This window comes from Hibiscus syriacus, unplaced genomic scaffold (assembly GCF_006381635.1).
Source record: "Hibiscus syriacus cultivar Baekdansim isolate YM2019G1 unplaced genomic scaffold, ASM638163v2 tig00113721_pilon, whole genome shotgun sequence".
In the NCBI taxonomy this organism is placed as follows: domain Eukaryota; kingdom Viridiplantae; phylum Streptophyta; class Magnoliopsida; order Malvales; family Malvaceae; genus Hibiscus; species Hibiscus syriacus.
Genome location: NW_024063468.1, coordinates 265,276 through 282,723, shown reverse-complemented (window position 1 = coordinate 282,723; position 17,448 = coordinate 265,276). Strand labels below are relative to the sequence as shown.

The 17,448-nt window shown below is 36.5% G+C and overlaps 3 protein-coding genes and 1 pseudogene across 3 annotated transcripts; 1 reads left to right on the top strand and 3 right to left on the bottom strand.

Annotated features, from left to right (window-relative positions):
* Positions 1-554: 554 nt before the first annotated feature.
* LOC120186867 (WAT1-related protein At3g30340-like) lies at positions 555-2,798 on the bottom strand. The gene is made up of 6 exons (XM_039190701.1): positions 2,585-2,798; positions 2,407-2,469; positions 2,197-2,313; positions 1,686-2,100; positions 945-1,096; positions 555-839 (listed from the first exon to the last, which is right to left on the bottom strand). The coding sequence occupies exons 1-6, from the start codon at positions 2,773-2,775 to the stop codon at positions 662-664; spliced, it is 1,116 nt and encodes a 371-aa protein (XP_039046632.1). The 5' UTR covers positions 2,776-2,798; the 3' UTR covers positions 555-661.
* Positions 2,799-5,521: 2,723 nt separating this feature from the next.
* Positions 5,522-6,427, top strand: LOC120186933 (60S ribosomal protein L9-like; the record flags this gene model as incomplete). The annotated part of the gene is made up of 3 exons (XM_039190753.1): positions 5,522-5,590; positions 6,063-6,185; positions 6,265-6,427. Coding segments are annotated over 3 exons (276 nt in total), but the record flags the coding sequence as incomplete, so codon positions are not given.
* A 308-nt stretch (positions 6,428-6,735) lies between these two features.
* Positions 6,736-11,023, bottom strand: LOC120186932 (annotated as a pseudogene).
* A 2,547-nt stretch (positions 11,024-13,570) lies between these two features.
* On the bottom strand, positions 13,571-17,208 carry LOC120186830 (trihelix transcription factor GTL1-like). Its single transcript, XM_039190667.1, has 3 exons — positions 16,225-17,208; positions 14,037-15,621; positions 13,571-13,937 (listed from the first exon to the last, which is right to left on the bottom strand). The coding sequence occupies exons 1-3, from the start codon at positions 16,551-16,553 to the stop codon at positions 13,656-13,658; spliced, it is 2,196 nt and encodes a 731-aa protein (XP_039046598.1). The 5' UTR covers positions 16,554-17,208; the 3' UTR covers positions 13,571-13,655.
* Positions 17,209-17,448: the final 240 nt, after the last annotated feature.

Genomic DNA, 17,448 nt, shown 5'->3' with positions numbered 1-17,448 from the left:
AAATCCCGGTCTGCAATCTGGATTCAGTCGAACCGAAGAATGGCAAGTTTTAGATCGTTCATTTCCGAGTTGATTAACTTGTTACAGGGTACTATTACTGCATTATATATAACCATGTGTACGCTTTGAAGGAAAGCTGCCATCATATATAGCTTAATTCAACATACTTAGAAGTCTTAAACTGATTAATAAGCATACTGCTCGTGTGCCGGAGAGAACAGATTTGATGAAACGGTACGCCTGAAATGTGGAACTAAGGTTTCTATATAAAAATTTGGTTTTTCCATGTGAAACTGACTTTGGAGGTGAAACTGAAAGCACATCAGATCAAACAATGGAGATCAAATTTTAATGTTACTCTGTCACACTGTTTTACCATTAACCTCATTCTCCAGGTGGTATAAGCCATATGGTTGTTATATGTTACCATAAACCTCATTCTCAATTTTCATTGATGAACTTTGTATATCATGGACTCTCAGTCCTGGAAACAAGGGTGCATCCATCACAAAATTGTTAAAAAAGTAAACTTTTTTTTCTTGATTTCTTTGTTGCGGAACAATCGAACGACAGAAGTTGAAACATATTTGGTGGTATTTAATCAAGAGGGTTATTCGAGTACCACATGAATGGACTTAAAGAGTTAGGCGGCAGCAAAACACTACTTGGTCTCGGAACAACTTGAATCACAAGAAACTGTAATGACTGGTAACTGAGCCTCTTGTTCCCTAATCTCTTTGGCTTGTTGAGCAATTTTCGATGCACAGTTCTGCATCTCTCTGTTCTTGCCCCAAAGAAGAATATACAGTCCGAGGATGACAACTATCGAACCCAACAAACTGTTCTTCAGAGTGGCGGGGAAAAAGTTAGCAATGAGTATACATCAGCTTGTAAGTATTTAAGCAAATTTATTAATTAGACAGGACATAGGATAATTAATTAACCTTCCAAGATTGAGTTGTTCATGAAGGATGGGAATATCAAACATGGCTGCCATTATCTGAACGAGAGGACTGAACGCTGCGGTGAAGACCGGACCCCTCTTCTTGACACACCACGCCATGCCGACGAATGACAGGCCGGACCCTATCATTCCCTGCATAAACAAAACAATAGCATGATGACCAAGGAAGAAGCTCATGAGTTGGGCATCAAAATCTTATGAAAAAGTCTCCAACAAGCTTTTTTTTTTGTGGCCAACATTTCTATTTAGCTAATGAAATCCTTGGAAGCCATGGTTTTCAGGTGGCCTTCCAGAAACACTAATTTTGTGTGTACTATTTCTACAACCAGGAAATACAAAATTACAAGATAGATGCGTAGAATTGAAGTTGGAATCCATGCCTCTTTTTTTGTAAATTTTAATTGAATGGCAACAAGGAAAAAGATGTCCCATGTTAGCCTAGCCTACACGACAGCATATACCTAGACCAGCCTTCCCTACTCCTCAACCAAAAACATGCTGTTGGGTAACCATCTATGTTTCTCAGACTCTTTATTTTACTGAAAATACTCATATCCGATACATATTCGACGGTAAGGCATAACTGTGTCGGAGACATATCTATGTTCAGTATTAATACCAGATTTCGGAGAACAAAATTTAAAGCTCGCCTTGTTATAAACTTCCTAGAATTAGTCATCCATTTTTTTTTTTACATTTACACCAAGAAGAGCACACTTACTGCATAGAGGACAGTTATGATTTCAGCTTTTCCCTTCAGTGCCCACATGGAAAGGTCCCTGTTCAAAAGCAAGCTTAAGGCAGCCGATTGAATTGCACCGAAGAACGACATGATTGCAGTGCTGGAGAATTGGCAAGGATATCTTCTTCCAACGTATGATTGAATGATAAACCATGAAGACCACAACAGGGTTCCCACTATAAGAGCTAAGCAACCGATGGTCCACCTTTCTGCCCTCCTAGAAGACCTCAACTTGATGGCATTCGAGACGGTCGGGGCCATGGCATGTGAGTGCGGGTGTTTGAATAAAGGCCTTCCTTTATAAAGTGTTAATAGCAGGGCACCTCCTACACAAATCACCGAGCCAAGTATTTTCGCTCTCCCGCTGTTGCTTTTGAGGTTCACAGTTTCGATCCTGCAGTATAAAGAAGGGACACAAGAGAGTACTGGTAACAAAGGTTTGCTCAAGAACATGGTACCATTATAAACAAGGGGTGATTTTCATCGATACCGAAATGGTAATGCCATTATAAACGTGGTCACCGGCACCATGTTGATGAAAGCGCATGCGAATGTAGCGGATGTGTATTGAATTCCGAGGAGAAAGAAGTACTGCGTTAGTGAGGCCCTACAAGGAATCAACAACTTAGATATGCCTTTTATGATACTAACAATAAAGCTAGATGGGAATTCATGAATGTATAGTTGAATATAAACTAACCCCACGATTGCACTGCAGAAGAGGTAACATAAAATGCGTGGAGTGAGCTTCGGTCTGCTGTTCCTGCAACCAATCTTAGTGCTGAAATTAATGACAAAGGAGGGCTAAAGCTTAAAAAACACACTTAAAAGGGAAGGTAATGGGAATAATGGGGAGTGGAGAGAGCAGCTTCCTATACCTTTCCCAGAAGTATCCAATGGGGGCCAAGAAAATTGTAGAGATTGACAGCCGGAATGTTATGAGAACCAAATGGTTCATCCCATCATCAAGGACTTTCTTAAGAAGAATATTCACCACAGCAAAAGAAAAATCAACTGCAACCATCACAATAAAAGGGTACCATTCAGTACAGCCTTTCAATTCAGCCATTGAATCTACCAGCAGCAGTTGAACGAGCCGAGGTAAGGACGAGGACGGGGCGGTACAACCTCTCTTTCTCAGTCTGTTTGTTAACAAATTTTCTTAGCAGTGCAACTGAGATAGATAGGTAGACATACATCTGTAGAGCTCTAAATAAATGGAGTCTAGAATAAGTGGGAAGAAAGCAAGGTTAAATTCTTCAAATCACATCAATGCTTTAAGCAACCAACTTTAGCAATAGTTTAATAAAATTATTCTCATTTTTCTCCCACTTTCTTTTGACTGAACCTACTGGGGATTAGCTTGGAATCCCTTTGCCAGGCCCTGGCAATATATCGAAAAGCATCTATGCATGTCGACTGGCTTTTCGATTTCATATATTTCTTCAAACCTCTAATAAGATTACTCATTTTCTTTATACCATTCAAGATTTTGCCATCAGCAACATTACATAACACATATAATCCATCCTATAGGAGCATATTCCGAATTCTGATTAGGGGTGTAGGAGAAATTCATACTCTTTATGCATAGCATCAAATACTTAAATCTTTGAAACATGGAAGATAAGCATCCCCAGACCCTACAACGTGGGAAACAAGAACAATATGTCAAATCTTTTGCACCACTGTAGTTTGAAGAGATGGTGATATGTGCAAGAACTGATGCAAACAATATGTCAAATCTTTGATTTATTGAAGTGAAACAAATCTAATTATTTCCTCTTTGAACCTTTTTTATTTACCAGATTCACCAATCCAGATGCTCAGTTTCAAGCCATTGATCATCACCTTACACAAGTCAACTTAATAAAAAAAATGCTCCTTTTCCCCGATTAAGGATCAACGTCTCTACCTCTGTTAGTCCAATTCTCCACATACTTTTCCCAGTGAGTCTCAGCTAGTTTCCCATCTGTGTATTTGAATATTTGGTATTTGTTCCACCTAATGCTCTAAAAAGAATGTTCATCGCTGCATTTAGTTAATCATTCCGCACATGCCACATTAACTTAAAGTTATAGCAGCCATTAGCTAACATAATCTAATATTATAGAATAACATAGATTTAATTACTATGAATATTGTCATCTCCTCCCTCCTCCTTTCCTTAAATTATGCAGGGAAAGGGACATTGATTCCAGATGCTAAAAACATCAACTTTGCGGTGACCACGACCACTCGTTTATCATCTTCAGATTGAGTCATCTAAAAAAGGGTCCCTACCATCTCCTTTTAGCAATCTTATGCTATGGAATAACATAAAAATATGTTTGGGAAATAGAAAAAACTCTTTGATCCACTCGTTCACCCCCCACAGACATTCTCTTGCAACTTAGAAAAATATGAGGGACGATTTTGGCTTCACTTTGTTCCTAAACTATTGGCAAAAGTGTGTCGAAATTCTGCTCCTTTTCCCTCATTTCCATAGCTTTCATTGTTAAGTGTCGCCACTGGTTTTAATATGCCGATGTTGTCGAGGAACTTATGCAAAGGGAAGGTCAAGAATAGTTAACTGGTGAAAGTTGTACAATTTATAAGATGGAAAATGAACGAATTGTAGTATTAACGACGATGAATCTGCTGCGGTTGGCCGACATCAATCAAGCAGAGGAAACATACAGGTAGGGATCCCAAGGTGGCCATATTATACAGGCCAACTTGGAGTTCAGTCTGCCTACTCCACCGGGAACGAAATCGATGATCCTTACTTCTCCAACGTGTGACACTTACCATAGATGACGCTTGGTTTTGGACAGGCTGATGCCATTGAACCCCAATTTGATGCAATCACTAAAGTGTTTTTATTTTGGTCATCTAAATTTCAATTTGTTAATTTTATCACTAAACTTTTGAATTATTTTCTTTTTGATGGTCTGATTCTTAATTTTTAATTTGATTAATATTTTCTCAAATAAATTTATGCAAAAAGAAAAACTAGAACTCATATTTTTAGACTCTTTGATTCATCGACACCGAAGCATTTTCTTTCGAATTCGAATGGTGGAGAAATCCAGAACAAGAAGAAAAGCAATATATTTCGATTTTTACATTGATCATACAATGGATATTACAAATCAGATTAAGATAAAATTAAAGCTTTAATTTGATTTTTTCTATTTCAAGAAAAATCAAACTGAGAAAAAGAAAGAGGGGAGGAATGAGAATATTTTAGTAGAATTACATTGTAAATGATGGTTAACGATAGATGAGTGGTGAAGAAGGATGTCAGCCATGGAGAATAAAAAGGTTAAAACTTTTAGCCAATTTCATAAAAAAAAGGACCCAAACTCAATGTTTTGGTGTTTCCATTAAGCACTTAACTAGTGATCGAAATAATCAACAATTGAAAGTTTAGCAATAATATTAAAATATTGAAAAGTTAAATAGCCAAACATAAAAATATTGAAAGTTGGGTGGCTAAACATGTAGTTACCCATTAATGAATCAAATGACATGCTATGTTTCAAGCGCAAAACCCTAATGACTTGATTTAGAGGGTATTTTTGGCCCATTAGGAAAAGCAGTTTAATTATTTAGTCTAACATAGCACAAAACAAATTATTTACGGATCTACGATATTTATTATAATAACTTAAAATTCATCGCACTGATGTGATAAGTTTTAAAAAATATTTTTTATTAAAAAAAAATTCCGATCAAATCAAATAAAAATTATATTTTATTAGAACTTATTACGTTAATATGATTAATTTAAATAAAAATTATTATTTGAAAAAACTACGTAATAATTTTCTCCCATCAACGCCTCCATCACTAACGGCAACATATCCATCGAGATCCGTATCTTCCTCGGCGAGAAGAAGGTCACCATTCTCTCTCACATTCCTTCCTTTATTATGAATCCAACACTGATTATTGCTGTAGATTCATTTTTGAATAGCCAATCTCTATTTATTGACTTCAATTTTAGGGTTTAATGTTTCTTAAGTTTATGTATGGCTTTCTATTACAGCTTTTTGAAATGGCATATTCCCATCAGCTATCCTAGAAGCTTGTCATTTTGGATACCTGCTAACTTAATGAAATTTACCATCTTTGTCGTTTTCGCTTGCTTTAATTTTATTATAGAACCGATTCATGTGTGATTCTCGTGCTTAATGTCAACACTGTTGATTGAAAATTGAAATTCTTATCGACTTTGTTTACTGATGTATAGAAACGGGCAACCATCAGTTTTAGGTGTTATCCAATATTGATTTAGGTGTTCAAGATGTTTCTGGTTTTTCTTTGACATTATTATTTATATGACTTTGTTCTTCTGTTGGCGAACATTAGTTGCGTAAGGTGGATATGTTGGAAGGGGTTTCCATTATTCGATCCAAGAAGGTTAAGGATGAGATCGTTTTGGATGGTAATGATATCGAACTTGTGTCACGATCAGCGGCTTTGATAAATCAGGTACTCTCTTGTTTAAGATGTTTAACCACTCTTGCACCATGTTCCATAACCGGACTGTAAAAACCTTCATTTTGAACAGAAATGCCATGTGAAGAACAAGGATATTAGGAAGTTCCTTGATGGTATCTATGTTAGGAATGATTATGATTATTATCTCCAGTAGAATTTTTGGGGTACTGCTTTATTTCAATGCCTTAGTAGTATCTTGGTACCTTAGTTTTCGTTGTTTTACCTTATTTCCCTGGATTACAGATGCCGAGTAAAAGGATGTTGTCTTTATCAATTTGGAAAATTTTTATTTTCTGCTGTCTTTGTTACTAAATGAAATGGATGAAGATACGTTGAGCAAAGTAAATCAGCTTTTACCACAAAATTAACCCGAAAAGGTCTATTAGAATTCAACAGTAACTATCTCGATCAAACTCAAGACTACATAACAATTAACACAGTTTATCTTCAGTGACAATATCGATGTGCCATTTATTCAGCAAATATTTGAAGTGGAAGCCCGCCATGCAAGATCAACGCAGGTCATGGTACGTTCAGTGTATTACAGGGAGTTCTCGATGTCGATGACAAAGCGGTACTTAACATCCCTCTTTATCAGCCTTTCAAGAGCTTCAGTTGCATACTGGATTGGTATTACCTCCATCTGTGGGTAAATTTTTTTAGCAGCACAAAAGACTATCATCTCTTGAGTTATATTTGTTCCCCCTGTCACGCTTCCTGTGGAAGTTCTCATACCTGCCAGCCAAATGGTCAATTCAAGCAACTTAGTTTTGCAATTGATCAAGTGAGAACAAGTAGCTATAGTCATTAGTTGGGTTCGAAGGTTCTATCCAACTCAAAACTTAATCTGATTTTTAGGTCAAAACTCGTATCCGACTTGACCTGATACATATATATTCATTTTTATAATTATGTCAGGTCAGATTTTTTTTATCCTAAATCCAAACTTGATCAAACTCTGATCTGATAAAACATCAATCTGATTGGATCGGGCTGAAATCCATTGGATTCAGATAAAATAGCCATCCCTAAGAACAAGGAAATCAACACAGAATATCAAGTAGTGGTCTGTACGCAGATTAAGGGTTCCAGGGCTGAATCTGACTTCACTTGGGAACCCAGAAAGGGCATAAACACCTGCAGGCCTCAGAAGTGACATGTAAGGATCAAATGGATGATTGCCAGATGCAGTGTCAATTATAAAGTCCAATGATCTTGACAGGCTTTGCACACAAAAACCATAAACTCCATTAAGGTCAATGGTTGTGAATTCATTATAAATATTAACTTCTAAGATGTTGTCAATTCTTAAATCTTTTACCCTTATCTGCCTTTGATCAGAAGAGACGACAAATTTGTCTGCACCAAGCAGGCTCAGGGCCTCTTCTTTCTTAGATATGCTTGTGCTAAGAACCGTTACATTCAACCCAAAAGCCTTGCAACTTCACCGCCATGTGATCGAGACCGCCGAGCCTGATCACTCCTAAAGATTTTCGGGGTTGGTTCATGTTATGGAGGATCATTGGTGTATAAACAGTGACCCCAGCACAAAGCAGAGGTGCTGCTGAAGCCAGAGGATAGTCGCTTGGTATTTTGAAGCAGTACCTGTGTGATTCAACAACAAAGCTAACGATTCAGCTTCATGCAATGAAAACTCATTTATTGGTGAATCTCTAATAACCTGCAAAGCAAGAATTACAGACATATAATAGCATGAAATGCTTACCTTTCATGGACAACAATAGAGCTAGAATATCCGCCTTTTGTGACAGTTCCATCCGCATCAACAGCATTAAACGTGAAAAGAGTCCCTTTATCACAATGAATTTCCCAGGCATCATTGCAATACTCACAATCCCTGCATGAGTTGATATAAGTTCCCACTTCAACCGGATCGCCGACCTTGAAGCGTTGAACATTCGAACCCACCTCCTTCACAATACCAACAGACCCCCACCGATGACGCCATTCCCTCCCTTTAAGTTGATTAATTCGATTAATGATAATTCGGTTCGATCAACTATTGATTTAACCGAATGAACACCCCTAATATTACCTATCGACCCGGTCGATGGTTAATATTATGGTTATATTGGCGATGAAATCTTGTACAAATGGCAATGACTTGAGAAAGGTCGTGTTAATCATTAATTCACATGTCACATCACTGTTCCATTACTCATCATATTGAGATGGAATATTGTATAATGTACGTTATACGTAAAAGTACATTAAATGATTAATTAATAGGTAAAAGGGTTTAATATATAAACTATCAATTCTGGTCGTTTTAATACTTAATTTTTTTTCCTCAAAATCATACATAAAAGTTCAGTTTTTGTTTTATTTTAGTATATCGCCTTTAAAAACTTTAGATTTTGTTTCATTTTAATATACCCGTTTAAAATTTAACATTAAGTTTTAATTTTTTTAAAAGTTTAGGTACTAAAAGCATTAAGTTTTAACGGCGGACACTAAAATAAAATGAAAATCAAACGTTAGGTATGATATTAAAAAAATTAAAAATTCGAGTACTAAAACGGATAAAAAATAATAATTTATGTACTAAATGTGTAATTTACCCTTAATTAATTAATACACACAAGCACATAGGGGTGGGGCAGCTTAATCAAATCTTTTGAGTTGTCTTCTATATTTTTCATTTTGCCACTACTTATCTGCTGGGTATGTATTTTTGGTCCATAGAAGTTTCGGGTTGACAGATGTATTTTCCATTATACATAATTGGCTGCATTTAGGTTGCATTTTCTTTTATTATAGTAAGAGATGAGGTAATAAATGATATTTAACAGAGTTAATTATGTCACATGTCCTTACACTTTTGAACATTTTTTAGCATCAAAAAATTATGAGTCTCCTTTTAAATCGATCCTCAAATTGTTGAACATTTCAACTTCATCACAAACTATAGGTCTGTACCGGTCACATCTCATGTTAATAGAATTGTTAGGCTAAACTATATCATTATATGTTTGAAAAAAATATATATGTTAAACCCATGGTTGAAACTAATTACATATTTGGATAAATTTAGGGATAAACTTAAAATATTAAAAAAATTGAGGATCAATTTAGAATAAGAATCATAGTTTGATGATGAAATTAAAATATTTGAAAGTTTATGAATTAATTTATAATGATAATATGTTGAAAACATTTTGATATTTTGATATAACAAAATAAGTTAAATGAGTTTTAAGATTTTCCAAAAAGATTTTCTAAGTATATTCGATATAATTATTCGAATATCAAAATAATACTCCAAATCTTTCAAATGTCATTTTTAATCCTTACTCAAGTGTAAAATTAAGTTTTAATCTTAAAATAATTTCAAAACGATTTTACAAAATATTTCGAACCATCTCAAAGCCAAAAATTACAGATTGCTCAGAGGAAACCGATTCCCCCCCAAGGGGGTACCGATTTCCCCCTGAATGGTTTGGCTCCGAAAAATTCCAGTATGCTCGGAGGGAATCGATTCCCCCTAGGGGGTACCGATTCCCCCTGTTTAACGGTCGAAATATTTGAATTTTACACTTAGGGAACCGATTCCCCATGAGGGGGTACCGATTCCCCCCACGCACCAAGCTGTTTTATTAATTGTTTCTCATCCCCAAACGACTCCAAAACATCACCAACGATTATATACGACTTCAAACACATTCAAAGCTATAAATACGAGCTAAGGACACTTGAAGAAGAAAGAGAACAACTATCCAAGCAATCAAACACAAGAGAAGAGTTTTTTATTCTTATTTCATCTTTCTCTTGTAAATATTTTTGTTCTTGTGAGCTTAATTCTTGTAAACACCTACCTTAGAGAGGTGTTATTGTTTACATTTCTTATCCTTTTGTAAAGGGAAATGTTCTAGTTTAGCCAGGAAAAACTAGGAAGTTTGTAAGGTTACTCTTTATCCTCAAAAGAAAGAACAAATTAGTGAATTTGTTGGAAAATCCTTGGTGAGGAGCTAAGGTAGTGGACGTAGACTTTGGTTGAGAAAGTCGAACCACTATAAATCGTTGTGCAATTCTCTATCTTTCAATCTCCTTGCTCCCTAAAACAAAACCGTTCCGATCTCTCTTTGCAAACTGTTCCTGTTGTCAATTTGAGCTTCTAAAAAGCCCAACATAATATAATTTGAAATGAGAGAAATAGTTTAGAGACATAAATACGAGTGTTTATCGTAAAATGATTAAGAGTCATTGAATAAATATTATAGTGTATTCATCTCGTATTTATAAAATAAAATATCTAGATGTATTGAGATAGTATTTTATTGGTTGATATTTGATAAAATTAAAGAATATGTTACTAAGTACTAGATTAGAGTTATTAATCTTATTGATAAGGGTGAAATTGATAAAAAAATATTAATGTTAAAAGTTAATTAGAGTTATTAATCTTACGGATTAGGATGAATTTAAAATATATAATAATTATAAATTTTTAAGGGAACGATTGTCCCATTCACCTCTCGGTCCATTCGGCCATGATGGAGAGCTGTATTCATTTACCTAATGATTAGTAGATGATTGTGAGCTTAATTAGAGAGATTTCGCATCAAAAATCTAAAATTTTCATCAAATGAAATATTTGTTATTCTAAATAAAAGACAGAGAGAGAGAGAGAGAGAGCCTAACAATGTATTAGTGGGAAGAGGGGGACAGATGTTAGTAGAGCATGCGCATGGTTCATGTTCACTTGTCCCCGTTTCCATGTGCTTACCCCTAATCTTTTCCTCTTGATTCCCCAGAGCAATGTTAAACGGAAATGGATGATCGCTTGGTGGGAGATTTGATGGTTGCATCAATGTATGTCTCCTTCCTTTCTATCTCTCTCGAATTAATGGAATTTTAAAATTTTGAATAATTGAAAATTTTGAATTCGATGTTTTGTGATCTGATCTTTTTGTTTCTTCGGTTCGTTTTGTGTTTTAAGTTTATTTTAATCAAATTTATGTTATATCTTTCTCCTTCACTATAGAATACACATGTAACTTTAATTATTCTTTTTTGACAACAAATTTTATTTTTTTAAATTAATCACTTAACTTTATATTATATTCAGTTTGCTCCTCCGACTTAAATTATTCATTTTGTGTTTTATAGTTTTTTATATTCTCGTCAATATTTTATCCTCAAAACCATTTCTCTATAAGATAACACTATAAGTATGTGATTTAGATGATATTTAATTTATTAAATAACTTTACAAATCTTACTTATACATGTGGAAAAGAATATAAAGAACTATAAAAACTCTTTTAGGATCGTTGGACGAGAGAAAATCAAATGTTGAGATTTACTCGTTTTTTCCAGTGATTATATTCTCATTTCCTAATGTTAATCTCAGTATTTAATTTTCTCCCATCTAACTATCATAAAAGGTGTAAAATAGAAAAAGTTCTACGCAATGTAAGCAAATCCTAGCCATGTATATGTAGGTATATAGTTATATGGAATTGTTTAAATTGAACCAAACTCTTTCGTACTATTATAAATAATTATAATTAATTTTGAATAAAATTAAAATAAATATATTCGATTCGAAACAATTTTAATTTCATAAAGAATCTATTTAAATAAATAAACTATACTCATCAACTTGAATAATTCAAAAAAAAATCACTCGTTTATATCTATCAGGAGGTCGTCGTATATTCAATTTGTCCTTGAATTTGATTTACCTATAAACATATATGGTAAGAATGTACAAATTTTTTAAATTTATATAGATTTAGGACAATTTGACAAATGAAAATAGAAGGATAATATTAACTCTTTTTCTATAAATATCTTCTCATTTTTTATATATTATTAGTTATAACTTTTATTTATATACATTCAACGATCTTAAATCCGTATATTTAATCTTTAAATTGTTTGTCCAGCTCAGTTGGTAAAGCGCAAGGCTCTTAACATTGTGGTCGTGGGATCGAGTCTTATTGTGGGCAATTCATAATTCTGACTGCCAGAGGTCTCTCACGGAAGCTGCTCTTAACCTGGTGTTGGGGGCAGCCTACTATCATATCTTCCCTTACCCATTATATAGGGGAATAGGGTCAGCTAATTTTTATTGAAGAGCAGTATATTTAATCTTTAAATGTAGCCACCAACCGAAGCCACCTATATTTTGCCACCCACACCACATGTGCTGATGTGGAACTACAGCTTACAGTAGTTTTTTTTTTCTGTTTTATCAATATACAAATGTCATTATTAATTCATGATATGTACTGTTATGGATCACCCCCATTTAGCAGTGCAGGGCCAGGTAACGTCATTAATACTATACGTATTGATATACCTAAATATTATAATGTACAATCATTGCTTTTATAAGAACAGTGGCACATGCAGTAAGTCGACAAAGATGGATGGAGAATGGAAAAAGGCAAATGGGGGAGAACAAGTAGGGGAAGTCTGTGGTGGCAGTAAAATTACATGCACATGGTTGGGGCATATCTATCTTCACCTTCAATCATCATCAAATATTTCTATCTTCTTTTCTTTTTCTTCTCGACTCTGATTCGAATCAATCTCAAATTCAACCTTTGCATAGTCGTTTTTTAGTGGTATGGTCGTCTCGACATTCCCTTTATAAATATATATCATATAATCTTAGATAATCATATATAAGATAATCTTTTAAATAGAAAAATATTCTTTTTATGACCGACATCACTAAGTTGATATTTCAAATGGATAGCAGTAGTTGGGTTATTAATGTTGCTTTCAGTTCGTTAAGATTGTCTCCTTATGAACATTTCAATATTTTTTTCTGATTATTTTTAATATTTTTAGGGTAAGGACCTTGAAGTTGAAGTTGAAGTTGAAGGAACTGTTTCCTTTGTTTGTAGGTGATGACGATGGATGAAAACGACAATACCCTTTGTTAAAAACTTAAAATCTGGATACAGATGAAGAACTTGATGACAAAAGAAAACTGATGACAATGAAAAGAAAGAATTTTTCTAACCATGGAATAAATATGATTCTTACATGAATTTCTTAACCTAAACCAGACAAAGTAGGAGAGATCTGTCTGCACAACGCATCCATGCATGCATGCATGCATGCTTCTGTAATCTCTCTATGCTTTGTTTGGGTGGTGTTGATGCTGATGCTGCTGCTGCTGCTGGTAATTTACCCAAAGCTTATTTCTTCTTTCTTGAATCCCTCGATACGATCTTTCATCCCGGATCCTTCGAAACGGGAGTTCTTATTCACCAACAAATCAATAAATTGGAGCATGAAATGCAACTGCAACTCGCCTGCCGATGTCAGCTACTTTGAAGAAAACAATGAAGAAGGCGATTTATTGAAGGTAATTTGAATTTGAAAGGAAGGGTAAGTGGGAGAATGAAATAACTGTTAACACACATGGGTACATATGGTACATTTTACTCTTGTAATGAATGGTGTAGGGAGCTGCAATTGTTATTGGACCATGGTGAAAAAGGAGGGTGCGCCTGCCCCATTCCCTCCTCCATTAGGAGTACTTGAATTCTGTTTCTGAAATTCTATCTTATAGTCCATCTTTGACTCTTCTTCCGATTCTTCGCCGTCGTCTTCATCTACCTCGTCATCCATGTTATCGCTATCAGCTTCATGAATCTTGTCATATCCATCCACCAAAAAGGATTGTACTTGATGGTGTTGTTGATGCAACTGCAAACCTTCCCCTTGCTCCCCCATCAGCTCCCTCACAGTGTCTACTGGCTTCAATGCCAGCCCAACAATTCATCAATACCATCAAATGAAAATGCTTTCATCAAAATCCAATGGGAATTACTCATTAATATAAACAAATAAATTTACCTTCTTTGAAACTCCATCAGCATTAGGTTCCGTTTCGTTATCGAATTGTGTCGGGGCTGCCGTGCTCTGTGGGGGGTCCTTAGTGTCTTGATGCTGCCGCGACGATTCTTCTTCGGTTCTATTGTGGTCACTAAAGCTGCCACTGCTAGTCCCACCTCCAAGTATTTTCTTACGGTAAAGGGCATCGAGCTGGTGAAAATAGGGACATGTTTTGGCATCCTCGGGACGTTTTTTGTTACTTTCTTTGACCTTTTTGAAGTACTTGTTGATGTTCTCCCATTTTTCCTTGCATCGTTTGGCGCTTCTCTTGTACCCCATCCTGGACATACCAGCGGAGATTTCTTCCCAAAGGGGTCCTTTAGGCACAGCCTCCTGGTACCTGGCTTCAAGCCCGCTCCTAAGGTTTATAAGTACAAGAACTTCAGCTTTAGGCCATCTTGACGATGCAGGCTCCATGCTCCCGATCCCACCAATCTCCTGGGGTGGCACCTGCTGCTCCGGGATAGCCATTACTACCTCAGAAGAAATCGCCTGAAGTTGATGTTGCTGGTATTGAATGTGCAATGCATGTGACGGTGGTGGTTGTTGTTGTTGCTGCTGCTGGTGTTGGATGTGTAATGCATGTGACATTTGCTGCAGTTGTTCTGGCTGCTGCTGCGGTAATGACAGTGGCTGATGCGACGGTGGAGCTACTGTAGGAATAGGGGCATCTGGCTGTGTTGGTGGAGGCGATGGTGGCGGTGGTGGAGCAGCGGGGATAGTAACAGTTGTTGCTGGTAACTGTATGGTATGATTAGTACTCTTCTGAAGAAAGGAAATTATGGCAGCATCCCTTGAAGAGGCCATGGCACGTTCTTGAGCCAAGAGTTCATGTTCTCCAGCTAACCTTGCCATCTCTTGTCTTTTCCAAGCTTCTTCTCTCACCGTCCTATCTTGCTCTCTCTTCTCTATGACTTCCAGAAACCTTCGCTGCATGGCTTCTTGTTTCTGCATGACTTGTTTCATCAGATCCTCGAAGAATTCCATCTTCCTCCTCGTTGAAGACGATCTTTTGCGTTTACGGCTAGTGCCAGCCATGCTCGACGGTTCTCCTCCAACTCCAACGTCATCTTCTTCGTCGTCATCATCGTCAAAGCCTTGAGAAAAGGTAGAGCTGTTAGAAGAGAAACTAATACCAAATGGAACGGCTGTGGTGGTGGTGACAATAGGAGGTACGGACGCCGTGACTGGAGCTGACGCTTGCATCGGAACTGGCGCAGGAGCGGATCCAGGAAGGACTAGAAAAGAAGAAGACATTGTAGCCGTTGTAGGTGGAATTCTGGCGGAAGAAACGGGCATGGGGATCCCAACTGAAACGGGAGCCACGTCCAAGCTTGCGGCTGTAGCGACAATGGCAGGTGTAACGTTGGGAGGAGCGGTGGCGGAAGTTGTATGAAGAGCCTCTAACTGGCTGAAGAACTTGTAACTCTTACCATCTTGACGTCCAGCTCGAGCTTCTTTTGTTCGCTTGTAGTACTTGTGGACGTTCTCGAACTTTTCCCTACACTTTTTGGCACTCCTTTTATAACCCAGCTCCGCCAGCTTCCTGCAAATCATACCTCTCGTTATTATAATCTCACATAATCATTTATACTTGAATCAACATTGAACAAGAAATTATATATATATATATATATATATATATGCATCTATACTGTCCACAGTCATAAGCAATGAAAACCTTTTATTATTGATGTGAAAAAGGAGAGAAAACCCATAGCAAAAGAAGGAATAAAAAGAGCTGACTGATGAAGCATGCTCTCCCTTTCATGGCGTTTAATTAAGAATTTGTTTTTGTAAATAAAAAAAGAATTCCTCTCGGGATTGGGTTAGAGTAGTTGCAGTGGATCTGGTCCATTTCTTAATTGTAAGAAAGAAGATGCCACCAGCTCGAGAGTCGTGATGGAAACAGATAGAAGCCATGTGCGTGCGTGCTTTCAGATTGAGAGAGAGAGAGAGAGAGAGAGAGAGAGAGAGAAAAGAACAACAACAACAAAAACTCCATTCCCACGAGTATTTCAGCAGCATGCTTGTTATGAATTCATGCTTGCTGATGACGATGATTATAATTTTTTTACGGGCTGTTGAATTTACTTGTGTTTAAAAGAAAAGGGGAAACGATGACTATGTGATTGGTTTTTCACTTTACCTGGAAACATCTTCCCAAAGGGGGCCCTTGACGGAGGCATCACGGAAAGTAGCATCCATATCGGATCTAATCTTTAGAAGAGCTAGAGTCTCTTGACGTGGCCACCGGTTTCCGCTTGCGGCACCACCGCCACCTCCTCCTCCACGATCGCCTAGTCCCAACTCATCTAAATTCCCACCAGCAGCTGGCGGTCTACTACTTATAGGTGATGCCGCTTCCACTAACAGCTCCGACGCGTCGCTTACTGCACCACCAGTCGTCGGAGCACCACTCATCTCCCCATATTGAGCTTGCTGCCTTCCTCCTCCACCACCGCCTTCTTGCTGCATCTCCCCGTATCAGAAACAATAACCTTCTTCTTCTTCTTTGGCTGTTATCAATGGTGCATCAAGATCTCCTCCTCCTCCTCCTCATCAATGGCAGTATACAGAATTCAGTTGACTTGGATAGCCCAAACCCAATCTCCTCCCTCCTCCTCCACGCAGCTGCGATGCTCTCTGGGTATATTGAAAAAAAAAACAAAGAGAAAATGGGAGGGGGACTAATAATTGAAACGATAAAGAGAAATTAAACAAAACAGTATGGGGTGATGTTAACTACGATTCAAGATTTCATTTTTATATCTAAAAGAAAAAAAAGGAGAAAGAGAAGACAACTGGAAAGATTGAAAGGCAGGAAGAGTATTCCTACGAGTTAGTGCATCCCTTATAAAGTAAAAGCTTTTGTCTCCGGGAAAATTGAAGAAACAAGGAAATAACAGAAGGGCATAATCATTAACAGCAACAGCTGCACTCTGCAACTTTTACGCAGAATAAAAAAGCAAAGAGATAGAGAAATTTTAAGATAAAAAATGGAAGGAGATTGAGGATTATGAGGATGATTAAGAGAGAGGTTGAGATAGAACAAGATGATGAAGAAAGAAGACGGTGAAATGATAAAACAGACGCTCGAAAGAAAGGAGAGCGCTTTGTTGTCAGCCGCTTTCACTTTGCACCTAATAATTGTTAAAAATCACTTTTTGCCCCCCTCCCTCCCATTATTTCTTCTACTTTTAATTTAAACTTTTATTACTCAATGCTTCTTATGCATTAATCCATATGAATTAAATTTTATTTATTAGTCTTAATATAATATTGTTACGAATATTAGAATCAGAAATTAATAAAAAATATTTTATTTTTTATTTATTGTTGTATTTTTAAAAATGATAAATGATAAATTTCA

What these genes read in the sequence shown, in the direction of transcription:
- LOC120186830 (XM_039190667.1), bottom strand. Translation starts at nt 16,553, where the DNA reads ATGCAGCAAGAAGGCGGTGGTGGAGGAGGAAGGCAGCAAGCTCAATAT. An exon ending in CTTTGGGAAGATGTTTCCAG is followed by an intron (nt 15,622 to 16,224) that starts GTAAAGTGAAAA and finishes TATGATTTGCAG; the next exon opens with GAAGCTGGCGGAGCTGGGTT. An exon ending in CTGATGGAGTTTCAAAGAAG is followed by an intron (nt 13,938 to 14,036) that starts GTAAATTTATTT and finishes CTGGCATTGAAG; the next exon opens with CCAGTAGACACTGTGAGGGA.
- LOC120186867 (XM_039190701.1), bottom strand. Translation starts at nt 2,775, where the DNA reads ATGGCTGAATTGAAAGGCTGTACTGAATGGTACCCTTTTATTGTGATG. An exon ending in TCATAACTGTCCTCTATGCA is followed by an intron (nt 1,097 to 1,685) that starts GTAAGTGTGCTC and finishes TTGTTTATGCAG; the next exon opens with GGAATGATAGGGTCCGGCCT. An exon ending in GAACAACTCAATCTTGGAAG is followed by an intron (nt 840 to 944) that starts GTTAATTAATTA and finishes TCTGAAGAACAG; the next exon opens with TTTGTTGGGTTCGATAGTTG.